The sequence below is a fragment of the Podarcis vaucheri genome, assembly GCF_965113315.1.
Source record: "Podarcis vaucheri genome assembly, chromosome: 9".
In the NCBI taxonomy this organism is placed as follows: Eukaryota; Metazoa; Chordata; class Lepidosauria; order Squamata; family Lacertidae; genus Podarcis; species Podarcis vaucheri.
Window position 1 is genome coordinate 78,946,148 of NC_138767.1, and position 15,544 is coordinate 78,961,691.

At 44.9% G+C, this 15,544-nt stretch overlaps 1 protein-coding gene across 1 annotated transcript in view; it reads left to right on the top strand.

Annotated features, from left to right (window-relative positions):
* The first annotated feature begins 6,900 nt into the window (after positions 1-6,900).
* The window catches only part of BOD1L1 (biorientation of chromosomes in cell division 1 like 1), a 40,781-nt gene continuing 32,137 nt past the window's right edge, over positions 6,901-15,544 (top strand). Inside the window, exons 1-5 of the mRNA XM_082238498.1 lie at positions 6,901-7,254; positions 10,939-11,063; positions 12,370-12,560; positions 13,982-14,608; positions 14,930-15,079. Of these exons, the coding sequence (XP_082094624.1) occupies positions 6,979-7,254; positions 10,939-11,063; positions 12,370-12,560; positions 13,982-14,608; positions 14,930-15,079 (1,369 nt within the window). The 5' untranslated portion in view covers positions 6,901-6,978. The remainder of the gene's footprint in view (positions 7,255-10,938; positions 11,064-12,369; positions 12,561-13,981; positions 14,609-14,929; positions 15,080-15,544) is intronic.

A 15,544-nucleotide genomic window follows, 5' to 3' on the forward strand; every position in this document is an offset into this window, starting at 1 on the left:
GTCCCAGTGAGATTGGGTGGTCTTATCTAGGTCAATAGCACAGATATATTGACCATCCTTTTGACTACCTGCCACTAAGTCTACCTCTCTGGACCCCCTTTTAGTCCACGGGCTCCTGCTCATGGCCACAATAGGACATCTCATGAAGAATGCTATATGCATCCATTAGCATGTCTGCAAGGTTCCTTACACTCTTGCCCACTCTGCTTGTGGAGAAGGTCTAAAAATTAAAAGGTAACACTTCCTAGCTGGTTGCTGCAACCAGGAACTGTGTTGGGACACTGTATATAGCTTGAGAGGACTGCAATAACATAAGACATTATTCCATGCATGCCTGTCCTTGAGCCATAAATGCAGACTCATTAAATTCTGACAATAGTTCCCAGGAGCTGTACTACATGACAACCCTGCTCCTTGCAATTCCTGATGCCGTAACTGCAGAGATATTGCAGGGTTTATGGCAATCTCAGGTCAACAGTATACTTCAGCACACTTCGTTATTACCGTTGTGCAATTCAAACTTCTTCTTGAGCTTTAAGGTGAAATAAAGTATATATGCTATCCCTGTTTGCTGTTTGGGTTTTCTTTTTACAAAATGAAGTCATTGCAGGTTGAGGCTATTGATGGTTAGGTCTTAAAAGAAAAAAATCTTCCAGGAAAGGTATTGCTGTTGTCATTTTATTATATTTATTACTGACTTGTTATCAAAGTCCCCAAGCAATTTGTGTTTAAAACATAAACACATACCCTCCAACTTTTCTCTGATGAAAATAGGGAGGTCCTATTCCATAATATTAATAATAATTTGAATGAATGACTTTATTATTTCAGTCACAGACAAGTTCCAGTTCGCATACAATCATAAAACATTATAGGGAAGTCATAAAACACGATAGGGATTGCCCCAGCTTCTCTGGGAGGCTTCCAACATACAGCAAAACATATACTTCTCTATAGAGGACTGTCTTCAGATGTCTTCTAGACATTGTATAGTCATTTATCTCCTTGGTTCAGGAGTCGCATAACTTCATACCCTCCAACATTTCTCCAATGAAAATAGGGACGTCCTAATAAAAAGCGGGACATTCTGGGATCAAATCAGAAACCAGGACAGCTTCTGTAAATCCAGGACTGTCCCTAAAAAATAGGGACACTTGGAGTGTCTGTAAACATAAATACATCATACCACTAAAAATTCATATAAAAATCTAACATTCTTATACAAAGGCCTGCAGTTCATATAATCACGTATATACAAAATCAACTCCCCTCATCCCACCCAACAGCAACCATAGGAAACTTTGGCAGCACACTAACAGCAGAAGAAAATCTGCTCAGTCCATAAAAGCCAGGTTTGTGGGAACAGGGAGAGAGATACGTGTTTACTTGGCACCAAAAAGATGTCAGAGAAAGCACCAGGCAGACCTCACCAGGGAGATCATTGCACAAATGGGGAGCCATATCTGTATCTAAAAGTATCACACTCTTGGGAAATGTGTTTATTTATCTGACAAAAGTTTAGACCGTTTAATTCAGAAAAACAAAAAGCAAATCCGATCACACAAATGTTTCATAAGAATGGAATATATGGGCATTCAGGTACAGGTAAAAGGAAACAAAGTGGAAAAACACGGAGCTGCCGGCTGGCTGCAATCCTAATCCCACTTCCTTGGGAGGGAAACCCATGGAATTCTATAAGACTTGCTTCTGAATGGTAAAGGAGAAAGGTAAAGGACCTGTGGGCGGTTGAGTCCAGTCAAAGGTGACCATGGGGTGTGGCGCTCATCTTGCTTCAGGCCAAGGGAGCCAGCATTTGTCCACAGACAGCTTTCCAGGTCATGTGGCCAGAATGACTAAACCACTTCTGATGCAACGGGACACCGTGACATGCCTAGACACATGTGCTGTGCCGCCACCATTCAATCTGTTAAGTTGTGGGCGAACATAGCAGACGACACAGCGATTTCTCCAGAGCAGCTCTTTATTTGTAAGCTGGACAGAACTGAACAGCAAACAGCTCAGCCGGCCTGCTTTTATAGGCAGCCGGCTGTCAACATTGTAGCAACAACAACCCAGGGTTTCCCACCTAAAATAACTGACGTGGACCTGAGTGAAAACTATCTACAGTATCCCCCTGCTGGCCCAGGGTGAGAACTTCAGTACATAACACAATCAGCTCTCCCAGAGATCAATGGACATAGGTAAATGTTTGGCTGGGAATCTCAACCTCTTCTAGGTCCAAAATAAGCTAGCCTGGGTCACTTCTTGAACTAAATCTGGAGGCCTAGATTGTTATTCTGAAGAACATCAAAACAAAGAAAGTTATTTTATTTGGGGGTAGAAGTGGATGAGGTTTGCAGGCAAGGCAGGGGAAGACATGAATCCTGCCCAATCTCATATGGATGGCTGCTGTGGAAGAGCTATTCCAGTTTTGAGATGGGAAAAAAAGAAATCAGCATCTCCTACTGTTGAAGAGATTTGCCCCAGGTAAGAAGCCTGCCAAACAGATAGGTTGGGGGATAGCTTTAATGTGGATTTTCTGGGAGACGAGCTAAATGGCTCATAACATCGACATTTAGGATTATGCTTTAGCAGAACATCTTCTCCAGATTTGATTGCCACATGGTGATGGGTACTTCATCCCCAAAGACCTTTATCTTACTTTTATGGCTTTTCACTTTTTGTTTGTTTGTTTGTTTGTTTGTGTTTTTTAAAGAAACAGCTGTTGTCCACAATACTATTTCCTCTCAATGTGCAGCTGCACTGTTAGCCATTTTTCTCTATTTTAACCTCCTCAAATAAACCCAGCCAGTCAGGGTTCACACGCTGGGTGCGGTGACACTATGAAGCCAGTTCAGGGTATCTATATGCTGGTGTCACTAAGGGGAAATAAAACCTAAAGAGACAATGACTTCCTGAATGCATTGCATGAGCAATTCTAGCCAAGTAGGGTTGATCACTTGAACAATAAAACACAGAAGGGTCATGCCCCAGGATGGCCTTCATTCATTCATTTGCACTTGCATGCTGTGTGGGAAGCTTAGATTAAATATAACTAAGTTTTATTTTAGCGGACTTTGCTGCTCTGGACTTTGGTCCTCAATAGCAGAATTAATTCCCTGCACTTGAATGTGTACATATGACGAGTTTCTTTAAAACCAGCAGGCAATTGGAATAGTAACCTCCAATACAACAGATGCATCCATGTCACAGAATCATAGAATTGTAGAGCTGGAAGAGACTCCAAATGTCATCTAGTTCAAGCCTCTGCAATGCGGGAATCTCAGTCAGAGCATCCATGACAGGTGGCCATCCAGCCTCTGCTTAAAAACCTCCAAGGAAGGAGAGTCCACCACCTTCTGAGGGAGTCCTTTCCACAACCTATTTTTAAAGCAAGCATCTAAATATTACAGATGAGTTCTAGCCTGAGATCTCAAGTTGTTTGCCATGGAGGCATAGCCCATGCAGTACTGTATGCAGTTCAAAAGGCGCAGTCAGGTGGTGGGCATTGCTGGTTGGCCTCAAAGACTCCAAGGCACCATCAAGGAGCAGAGTTTTTCAAAGGTAAGACATTGCCACCTGCTGGCACAATGCTTTAACAGCATGTGTAAACAAGCACAGATTTACATAAGCAAATATAGAACAATGGCTTTATTTGTCTTGCCTAACCCACCTAAACTAAGAGCGCCATTCAGTGATTTGGGGGAGGGGGGGAAGAAATCACTCTCTTTTATACAAAGCAGCTGATGTGAGCAACATGCAGCAGCTGACAGGGGTTCTTGACACTTTGGGTGGCAAGCTGAAGCCAATTGTCACCTCACATGTGGCATTCTGCAGGCAAACACTGAATGCATGGTCCATATCGCAGACAGCATGTAAAGAGGGTGCATAAAGCAGCATAAGAAAGGAATATCTGGATCCTGTGGTCATCTGAACTGTGCACCCGTTCTCATGTACACACAATGCACTGTCATGCTATGACATTTGACTATCCTAAATTTGGGGAATATTGACATTCAGTGGGGAATACTGAGAAGCTGAGATAAATTATGTGACTGTCCAAAAAGGTACATTGGGGAATATTGAAAACACCCACCAAACATTGCCCAGTGAATCAAAGAATCATAGAATTGTAGAGTCGGAAGGGACCCCAAGGGTCATCTAGTCCAACCCCCTGCAATGGGGAAATCTCAACTAAAGCATCCATGATAGATACCTTCCAACCTCTGCTTAAAAACCTCCAAGGAAGCAGAGTTGACAACCTCCCTAGGGAGACTGTTCCATAATCGAACAGCTCTTACTGTCAGAAAGTTCTTCCAGTGTTGAAGATTTTCACGGTTAACACTCATCTCCCCACCCCACCCCACCCCACTTTTCAGGCATTTGGGTAGCGGTCCACATTCACTGATACGTTTCTGAGTTTCAGAACATTAATAGAATTGGTGTGGGGTTCACCCAATTTTCTACACTAAGTGACGCATGCACACCTCTAATTGCAAACAATTTTAAGTGGAGCCTATTTTTGAATTGAAAGTAGGGTAAAGAACGAATTCAACATGTGAATGGCAGCCCAGACCCCATTTATGTAGTGCTGGGCCAAACATTCGCCTGTGAGAACTTGTGGCTCAAGATTCAGAGGGGGGGGGCAGAGTTCAGGCTGAGTGAGATTTGCTTTTGGTCCACTCCCAATTAAGAGTTCTACTCCCACTGCAACTGATAACTAATCCCAAAGCTTGGGCTAAATTTCATCTGTCCCCTAGAATCACTGAGATGAGATGGTGGAAGAAGATGCAGACAATTCCAGATGAGACTTTTAACATAATCGCCTGTAATCAAGGAGGAAGCGATGTGCCGTTGAAGAGCTATAAAAACACAAGAAATCTGCTGACTTTCCTTGGTCTGGGTAAATTGTCAGTGAGGGCACTTGTCTCTGGGCTTTTAGCCAGCTGGCCTGCTGCCTCCCACGGTATTTGTTCATGTTTGGATCTGAGCACCTGGTACTTTAAAAGCTGCTCATATGAGGAGCAAATCAGATGTAATGTACGAGATCCATGGCTGGGTGTTCTGACTCATATGCTGGCAACTCCTCACTTATGCAGGGATTACATTCTGGACCCCTGCGCACATAAAGTGAGGAAGAGCCATCTAAACACCCTTTAAAACTCTCTGCCACTTTCTCTTCTATAGATGCAAAAAATACTGCATCCAAAAATATCCGCAACTAGAATTGCAGCTCTGGGGCTGGCAAGAGACTGGAGGGTGCATTGGATAAGCACTACCCTCCACATGAACTGCTAGGTGGGGAGACTGAGCAGCATTTTGAAAAGCCTCTGGTCTCTTTGGGGCTTTCTCCGCCCTGATGTCCTCTTCGGGCTTCAGGAAGGGTCTCCTTGTGAGTCAGGCTCTCCTGCCATTTCCACGTTTGAATTGAATTACTTAATTATTTCTCGATGCAACACGTAGAGGCAGTTGTGTGCCAGTAAGTGAGGGAATGCCAAGAGAGAAAGCACACAAAATCTCATGAGAGCCCCGCAAGATCTTGCCGTGACTCAGAGGTTGCCACTGCAGCCACGTCTTCTCCTGTGGCAGGGGGCTGGGCTGCAGCCACAGCAGCTCTGGGGAAGCTCTGCAGAAGCTGCAGCCATTTCTCCTCACTTCTGCAGGGACAGGTGGGGTGCCATCCCTTGGGATTCTGCCGCCCAAGGAGGCTGCCTGTGTCCACCTCACGAACAGGCTGGCCCTTCTATTATCCCCCAAAGGAGGAAAACGCAAGTTCAGTATGAGTAGGGCTGTACTAAACATAGTGGAACCAGTGCTTTTTTCCTGAGAGAACGCAGGGGTACGCATAAAGATAAAGGGACCCCTGACCGTTAGGGGTTGCGGTGCTCATCTTGCTTTATTGGACAAGGGGGCCGGCGTGCAGTTTCTGGGTCATGTGGCCAGCAAAAACCGCTTCAGGCAAAACAGAGCAGCGCATGGAAACGCCGTTTACCTTACCGCCAGAGCGGGAGTATTTATCTACTTGCACTTTGACGTGCTTTCAAACTGCTAGGTTGGCAGGAGCTGGGACCGAGCAACGGGAGCTCACCCTGTCATGGGGATTTGAACCGCCAACCTTCTGATCGGCAAGCCCTAGGCTCTGTAGTTTATCCCAAAGCGCCACCCGTGTCCCTGGGGTATGCATACCCCTAAACATTTTGTGAATCTTTGCACTTTGGTCCATTTACTGTATTTATTTTTCCCAATTTGAACTATAAAATGGTGATTTTCTTGAGTCGAAATGAGAGTACCCCTAAACAATTTTTTTTTAGAAAAAAGTACTGAGTAGGATGCATTTTGCATGTTCAAACCTATCATTCATTAGGTTCGCAGCTTCAGTTCTTGGCATCTCCAGGTAGGATGGAGGAAGAATCATGCCTGAAACCCGGGACACCGGCTCCAGGTCAGCGTAGATAATAGAAGCCTCAAGATGGTGCGTCGTCTGTATTCCATTCCATTCTATTCTATTCTGTTCTTTTCTGTTTTATTCCATTCCATTCCATTCTATTGCATTGTGTTCTGTTCTATTCCATTCCACTGTATTCCATTCCATTCCCCGCCTTTTCCCCAAACAGAAACCAGAAGGCTTCCAGCAAAGAAACAAGAGCAGCCAATCACAGACCGCGCCACATTCCCAGGGGCGGAGCCAAGAGCAAGGGGACGTGGCCTGCAGACCGTCGTCGCGCGTCTGTTTTGTTTTGCCCCGCCGCTGCTGCTGCGCGCACGCGTACTTTGGCGGGCGAAATAGCCCCGCCACCCCGCTCGCCTTATGGGCCGACGGTGCCCCTCTTTCCCCCCTTGCGTTTCGTTGTCTTGCACTTCCGGCGCCGTCCTTTTCTGCTTCCGGGTTGGGGCGGAGAGGGTGGAGCGTCGCGGGCGCCGCCGCCGCTGCTGCCGCTGCCGCTTCCTCGGTAACCAGCCGCCGTGTGAGGAAGCGCCATGTCCAGCAGCGGCAGCACCGTCGCCGCAACAGCAGCACCAGCAGCAGCGGCGGCCTCGGCGGCGACAGCAGCCTCGCCTCCCGCCCAGCCGCCGCCGCCGCCCCCTCCGCCTCCCCCGCCGCCGCCTCAGCCGCAGCCCCCGCCGCCGCTCCCCGGGACCTCCTCGGCCGCCGCCGCCGAGCCCGAGCTGGTCTCCCTCATCCTCAACCGCCTCAAGAGCCAAGGCCTCTTCGACCAGTTCCGCCGCGACTGCCTGGCCGACGTGGACACCAAGGTGAGGGGACGCGGGGAGGGTCCTGCGGGGGGGGCGGCCCTTCGGAGCCCCGTTTGCCCAGAGACGCGCGCCCTCCCGCCACGCCCACACCTGGACCAACCCCTGGCGGCGGCGGCGGCAGGAGGCGCTTCTGGAAACGCCCCCCCCCCGTCGGATAGCAGAAGCTCTTCCTGTTGAGTGCCTGCCTGCCTGCCTGCCAGAGGCGTCGAGGGCTGCAGCTCGGGGGTGGAGCCTGTGCTTCAGAGCCCTGTCCTTGGTATTAACGTTGTTGCTTTTAGGTTTATTTACACACACATACGCAGTGCCTCCCCCCCCCCCACAAGAGGGACTCCAGGCGAGAATAAGGACGAGAATAAGAACTGCTGAAAACGTAGAAGAAGAAGGAAACTTTAAGAGACTTAAAACCGTCCATCTATATATCAGAGGCGCCACGTTTCGCCTGACATTGGGGCGAGGACCATGTGATGTTGTGCAGTTGCACGCGCAACTGTTGAATCAGGAGGAAGCCCAGCGCAGAGAGCCCAGCCGTGCAGCTGGCCTCTCCATGGCTGGCCCTGTGGGCAAAGTGAGCTACGCAGAGGGGGCAGTCGTGATGGGACTTGTAGTCCCCACTGGGCCTGCCCCAGAGGCAGGACTGGGGGGTGCGGCAGAGGCAATGACCTGTTGGTCATAGGGCAGGGTATGACCAGAGGCTCAGGACTCTGGGAGCTCAGTCCCATCCAAGAGACTTTGAGGGGCTGAAGACACCTCTGCCCCCTAAAGTTGGTGTGTGTTTCTCAAATTTGGGTCTCCAGCTGTTGTCGGACTACAACACTCATCATCCCTAACTAGCAGGGGTGATGGGCGTTGTAGTTTGGAGACCTGAGTTTGAGAAACAGCCAGTGCAAGCAATATGGAGCTAGACTTGTTTGAGGCAGCTTCCTGTGCTGCTGTGGCTCGAGGTGTGGAGTAAAAGCTTTGGGTTGGGGTGGGCTGCTGGCAGACTACTGGGCAGAGCCTGGCAGTGCCTGGCAGTTTGGGATGTGTGGCTTAATGGATGTGGGTTTTTACCTAAAAGTGAAAACAGAGACAAGTACAGTGGTGCCCCGCAAGACGAATGCCTCGCAAGACGGAAAACTCACTAGACGAAAGAGTTTTCCGTTTTGGAGGCGCTTCGCAAAACAAATTTCCTATGGGCTTGCTTCGCAAGACGACAATGTCTTGCGAGTTCCTGCTGGTTTTTTCCCTCCCCCCTTTTTCTAAGCCGCTAAGCCGCTTATCAGCTGATCCGATCAGCAGATAAGCCGCTAAAAGCCACTAATAGCGCTAATCCGCTAATCCGTCAATGGGCTTGCTTCGCAAGACGAAGAAACCGCTAGACGAAGAGAATCACGGAACGGATTCTTTTCGTCTTGCGAGGCACCACTGTATTGAGCTGGGCTCTGGATCTGTGAAGTCCAGTGTGACATATTTGTGCATCTGTGCTTTCCGAAGGATGACTCAGGGACCCAGATCCAATGCTCTTCTCCTACACATGTATTTCAGAACGGATTCTTTTCATCTTGCGAGGCACCACTGTATAAAACAGCTCTTTTCCTTTAATTCTCCACCTCTGTGCTGTGAATTTGCTCCTTAACCAGAATTTTTAAGGTGAAAGTCGAAAGCATGAGGTGTCCGGTCAAACAGAAGACCTTGCAATCCTAGTTGCCAGGCAATTGAGAAAGATACCAAAGCTCTGCCCTCACCCGACCACTATTGTGAATACTCACTCATCTCCTGTTTTCCTCTTCCCTAGGCTAGTATCTTAGTGAAATAGATCTCACTGTGGTAGGAAATTTGTGGGGGGGCTGTATCACTTCAGACTGAAGGTGCAGACTCGTATGATAGAATGATTTGCAATTCAAAAACATGCTTTGTACGTAGAGAATTAGATGTTGATGAGAACTAGCCTATACTACAAGTGCAAGAGAGTACTCCGTGCTGTTTTTCCAGACAGAGGTGTAGGAACTCACCCTTGTTCTCTCTCAATGGCTCCCACCTGAAATAAAAGCCATTGTTTATTTAAAACAAATTATGCTAAATTTCATAACAAGCCAACTTCAAGCCATGTCTGGCTTCTTAAAATTACCCTTGTGTAAACCAGAATCCTCAGGTTGAATATAAAACCAAGCAGGGATTTGATTGAAACAAAACTTTTTCTGTGTGGTATGCAAGCCTGACAGTTAGATTGGACTCATTCAGGCTTTTCAACATAGTGCTAAACCTGTCAGTTTGGATTTCATTGTGCAGAAAGTATTAATCTGATGTGTAGAGATCTTTGCTGTTCTACTTAATTCAAGAGGGTTCAGGAAGCTTCTCTGTGAAAGACACAAACAGAAGGTTTGTTTGTGTTATTCCTTCAGAGAAGCTGAGTACAGCTGGCTTAAACTGATTCTCTTCTCTTCTTCAAGGTTATGCAGCCTACACTGTAATAAGAGGCCAGAAGGGGGCTGGATTTCACTTTCTCTTTCTATCTCTCTTGCTTCAAGTGTGGTGTTCTGTACATAGCATGCTTAGTGTTAAGGTTTAGTCTTATTATAAGTTATTGTAAGTTTAAGTTAAGTCTGCTGCTACTGGATTTCCTATGGCCAGTGCCAATCCTGAATGTATTGGATTTGTGATCATTACGCTCATTTTTCTTAAGTAGCAGTAAAGCTCTGCTGAATGAAATACAATTGCCTCTGGTCTATTTTTTGGGGAATTCTGCAGCGTGTTTAAGTTTTTACTATTCTAACTATAGTTAGATTGGCTTCAACCAGAGCCAGGGCCTTTTCAACACTGGCCTCGGCCTGGTGGAACGCTCTGTCTCATGAGACCAGGGACCTGTGGGATCTGATTTCTTTTCGCAGGGCCTGTAAGACAGAGTTTGTTCCGCCTGGCCTTTGGCTTGGAGCCAATTTGATTCCCTCCCTCCCTCTCTTTTTTCTTTTCCTTCTCCTCCTGCAAGGAGGCTACATTTTAATATTTTAATGTTTCAATATTTTAATGTATTTTAATTTTGTTTTTAAGTTGTAATCATTCAACTTGTTTTTATTATTGCTTGTAAGCCGCTCTGAGCCCGGCCTTGGCTGGGGGGGGCGGGGTATAAATAAATATTATTATTATTATTATACATTGGAATCTGCTCTGGATCAATACTGAGTAGAATTTCAATGTCAAAACCATGATTAGTGTTATATGTAAATGCGGCCAATTTCAGCCAATATGCAAGGCTTAAGCAAGTGAGATACCTACTCCTGGCTTAAGACCTGTTGGCAGGGAAATTTTCTTTAAATTAAAACATTTGTTCCTCTGCCCCAGTTAGAGAAGGCTGGTGTGTGTTATGTATTTCCTCCCTCTTTTTAATTGAGTCACTTTAAGCTATGGTGTATTATCAAACTAATAGACTAGACACGTTAAAATCAATGGGCTTAGTTAGTGACTAGCTTAAATCCATGGATTTCAGTGAGACTTCTCCTGTGTATGAATAAGTGATTGGTGGTATTCAGCTACGTTTTATCCAGAGTAGACCCATTGAGATTATATAATATAAGTTAAACCTATTAATTTCAATGGGTCTACACTGAGTTAAACTTAGTTGAGTACCTTCCATTGTGTCCAATCTCATGAATGCCAAGGATATGCTAATAAGAAGTTTCACATAGCATTTCGCATTTTTCCTTTTAGCCTGCTTATCAGAACTTGAGGCAGCGGGTGGACAACTTTGTTTCCAACCATCTAGCAACTCATACATGGAGTCCTCACCTGAACAAGAACCAACTGAGAAACAATATTAGACAACAGGTTCTCAAGTAAGTTTCACTCCTTAAAATGCAGCAATGCCTAATGTAGTTGCATTGGAGAAAACAGTACAGGGGTCCAACCAATTGTTTTTTTAGTGGTGTTCAGATAGCTGCTGACACATCATAAATTAAAATTTCATTTCATGACCACTTTGATGGGGTGGGAGTGGGAAGACTGCTGTTTGAGTCATTGTGACAACTCACTAGTCTCTGAATTTAGTAGGAAGTTCACAGAAATATAAGAAATCATATGTATTGTATTTATCACTTATACTGCTTAACCTAAGAAATTGGATCTCCGCTCCATTTTTTTAACATAGAAAAAGCACGTACTAGTTTCAAGAGCAATTTAGAGAGTAGTGTTTAATAGATTACCATCTTTCAACTTAAGGATATTACAGGTGTAGGCTTTGCTATGCTTAAATAAAAACAAATTCATATTTATTTCCATATCAGGTTATTATATTATTTTGTCCCATGAGTTAATACCAAACTCATTCTCCAAGCGTGGAGCCTTATGTAGCCAAAATGGCACCATCCAGTCACAAGTGGGAGTTACCGGCAGGCTTGTGGTGTCTCCCCAGACTTGCAGAACATACTAAAGAACATACTTGCAGAACACACTAAAGATCAGAAATCTTTAGTGGGGGAGCCTTAATGGGGACTGGGGCTACATTTTTACCTAAAACCATTTTTAAAATTGGTAATACTTTAACTTTTTAACTGTGTGTGTGTGTGTGTGTGTGCGCGCGCGCGCGCGCCTATATTATAATTACCATAGTCTACAAACAATGAAAATTTGATTGACTGAATTACAAGATAAAAAAGAGTTTTTCTATTGGCTTGAAGCAAAAATAAAGTATTACTTTTTAGCAAGTGTATTCACTGTGTGTGCTTCAGCACTGTTATCCCCATAATGGGCAGCCAAGTATTTCCCCCTGCTCCTCCCCAAGAAGTAAACAAGTTTGAAGCTTTATTGTTATAGTGCATTATTATAAGAGAGCTGGGGTAGGGTAGTGGCTAAGCGTGACCTATGAACCAGGAAGATCCAATTTCAAACATGTGTTGTTAGGCTAGTGACTCTCTGTTACTATCATATACATGCATGCTTTGTAATATGCAGGTGAATCTGGAGTATCTTATTAGGGAACCCCAAGAACATATATGATGAAGTCTTTGCACAACTGAAATAAGCTCTTTACTATTGTTATCATCATCATTATCAACATCCTCCTGTACAGAGTTATTGCAGGACCAATATGAGGCGAACTTCCTAGACAAAAATATGCTATTTTATGTTGTTGTTTTGTTTCAGATCTGGAATGCTAGAATCTGGAATTGACAGAATAATTTCTCAAGTTGTCGATCCAAAGATCAATCACATATTCAGGCCGCAAGTAGAGAAAGCTGTCCATGAATTTTTAGCCACATTAAGCCACAAAGAGGAGGCCAGTCCCATCGCAGCTGCACCTGAGGAAAAACCGGACACTTCTGTTCTGATCCAAGGTATTTATGTCCATTGTTCCCGGCAGAACTGATGTGCTATGAAGTCTTAATTTGGAGCTTGGTGACTCTGTAAGCAGATGGGAAGGTATCAAGGAAGGGAAGCTGAGGTTTAGCCTCCCAACTTCTAAGTAAGTGTTCATGGTGCAATCTTACCAGTATAGGAGTTGGTCTGAAATTGAGTTGAGTCCTAATTAATTATCATGATCTCCTCCAAGGATCAATTATATGTAGGATGATTCTGTCATTTATTCTACTCATATTGATCCAGAGCAGAACTCCAGTGGTATAGTTAGCAGAGTAAAAACTTAAACACGTTGCAGGATCCCCAAAAAATAGACCAGAGGCAATTGTATTTCATCCAGCAGAGCATTACTGCTGCTGAAGAAAATTGAGCATAATGGTCACAAATCCAATACATTCAGGATTGGCACTGGCCATAAGAAGTCCAGTTGCAGCAGACTTAATTCAAACTTGCAGTAACTTATAATAAGACTAAACCTTAACACTAAACATACTATATACAAAACACCACACAGTTGGAAAGAGAGATGAAGAAGAGAGTGAAACCCAGGTTCCTTTTGGCCTTGCTATTAGAGTCAGCATGACCTTGACAGAAAAAGATAACAGAATCAGTTTAAGCCTGCTGTACGCAGCTGCTCTGAAGGAATAACCCAAACATCATGTGTTTCTTTTACACAGAGAAGCTTCTACAACTCTCTTGAATTAGTTGCAGGTAGGTAACTGTGTTGGTCTGCCGTAGTCGAAACAAAATAAAAAAAATTCCTTCCAGTAGCATCTTAGAGACGAACTAAGTTAGCTATTGGTATGAGCTTTAGTGTGCATGCACACTTCTTCAGATCTTCAGCTGGTCTCTAAGGTGCTACTGGAAGGAATTTTTTAATTTTCTCTTGAATTAATTAGAATAGGAAAGATCTCTACACATCAGGTCAGTACTTTCTGTGCTAAGAAATGCAAACTGGAGGATCCCCCCGCCCCAGAAAAATCTTTGATCACATTGGACGTTGACCATATACAGTGGTACCTCTGGTTGCGAACGGGATCCATTCCGGAGGCCCGTTCGCAACCTGAAAAGGACACAACCCGCGTCTGCACACGCGCGAGTTGCAATTCGCCGCTTCTGCGCATGCGCTTGACGTCATTTTGCGTGTCTGTGCGTGCTTGAGTGGCGAAACCTGGAAGTAACCCTTTCTGGTTCTTCCGGGTCACCGCAGGACACAACCTGAAAACACACAACCTGAAGCAAATTTAACATGAGGTATGACTGTATGCGTGAAGCCTGCAATATCCCCTCCCCCCAATTACTCAGGTTTCTTTTTTGCTTTAATATATGAGACATGAATGTAAGAGCAGATTTTTCCGACTAATGGATGACATTTGTTCTTTACTTAACTCCTTTGAAGGTGTTCCTGCTTCCACTCCAAGCACAAATGTAGCTAATGATGCTATGTCCATTTTGGAAACAATCACTTCTCTAAACCAAGAAGCAAGTGCAGCCAGGGCATCCACAGAAGCAACAAATTCAAAGACTAATGACAGAGTCCCGAAAAAACTCCTGTCTCAGCAGAGCACAGATGGTGGTATAGAGAAAGACGGTGGTGTAGAGAATTCAGAAGATCTGCTAGATGGAGAGAAATTGCTTTGTGACTCTGCAGAAGAAAGCTCTGAACCAGTATCCAACTCAGAAGATGTAAATAACTTATTTTCTTCAAGTGAAGAAGGGAAAAGTCTGTCAAAAGAAATTAACAGTTTGGTTAACCCAAGCAAAGAAGCTGCACAGGAAAGTGATGAGCAGAAAAGTAAACTGATGGCCCAAAGTGATAGGAAAATAGAGAGCATGGAGAAAGGAGAGAGGAAAAAGGAGAAGAAAGAAAAATCTGAGAAAAAGTTGGACCGCTTGAAAAAGAGTGGTGATGATCTAAAGGCTAAAGAAGAGAAGTCCCTGAAAGATAGAGAGGCAGAATCAGCCAAATATTCAGCTCTGGAGAAGAACAGTAGTAAGCACAAAGCAATGGAAAGTACAAAAGAAGGTATAAAAACCACAGGTTGCCATGCAATATGAGGGTGGGGCGGGGCTATTGGGGTTGATAAGAAAGTTCTAATTTCTGTAGGATGCTCTGTAGTGTTAGAAAGCAAATATTTGCAACAGCATTTTGTTGCTTATGTGTACTAAGAGTGCCATTTTTTTTCATCTGCAATTTGACGGCAAAATTTAAGAGACCAGAAGCAGCTTTCCATGTGATGTTTGAAGGATGTAAATTGGCAAGCCTCCCCCAGGCATTCATGTAAGCCATTTCCACTTGCATGTGGGACTCTGGGCCCATGTTTTAAAAGATCTTCCTTTCTTTCAGAACTGGTTTTGGAGGATTCTGATGTTGACATACTCAGTGATATCACTGTTAGCTCTGTGCACACCAGTGATCTTTCTTCCTTTGAAGAACAAAGTGAAGAGGAAGTTGCGCTTTCAGACAGCACAGAAGAAGGAGAGATCGTTTCTGATGGTAAGGTAACAGTCCTGAAGCTGCACTGGATTTAATTCCCTAGCTAGGAGAAAGCAAAATGTGAACATTTATCTTCAAATATGCATCTTTGACCACTAGTCCTAGTAGCTAGGGAGGCTGGGAGTTGTCCCAACAGCTGGGGACCCAAGTTTGAGAAATAATGTGTTATACTGATGTTGATACAGTGGTGCCTCACAAGACGAAAAGAATCCGTTCCGCGAGTCTCTTCGTCTTGCAGCAAGCCCATTAGCGGATTAGCGCTATTAGTTGCTTAGCGGGCTAAGCGGATCAGCTGATAAGCGGCTTAGCGATCAGCTGATAAGCGGCTTAGCGATCAGCTGATAAGCGGCTTAGCGGATCAGCTGATAAGCGGCTTAGCAGTTTAGGATCAGCTGATAAGCGGCTTAGCGGCTTGGGGAAAAGGGGGGGAGGGGAAAAAACCCACAGGAACTCGCAAGACATTTT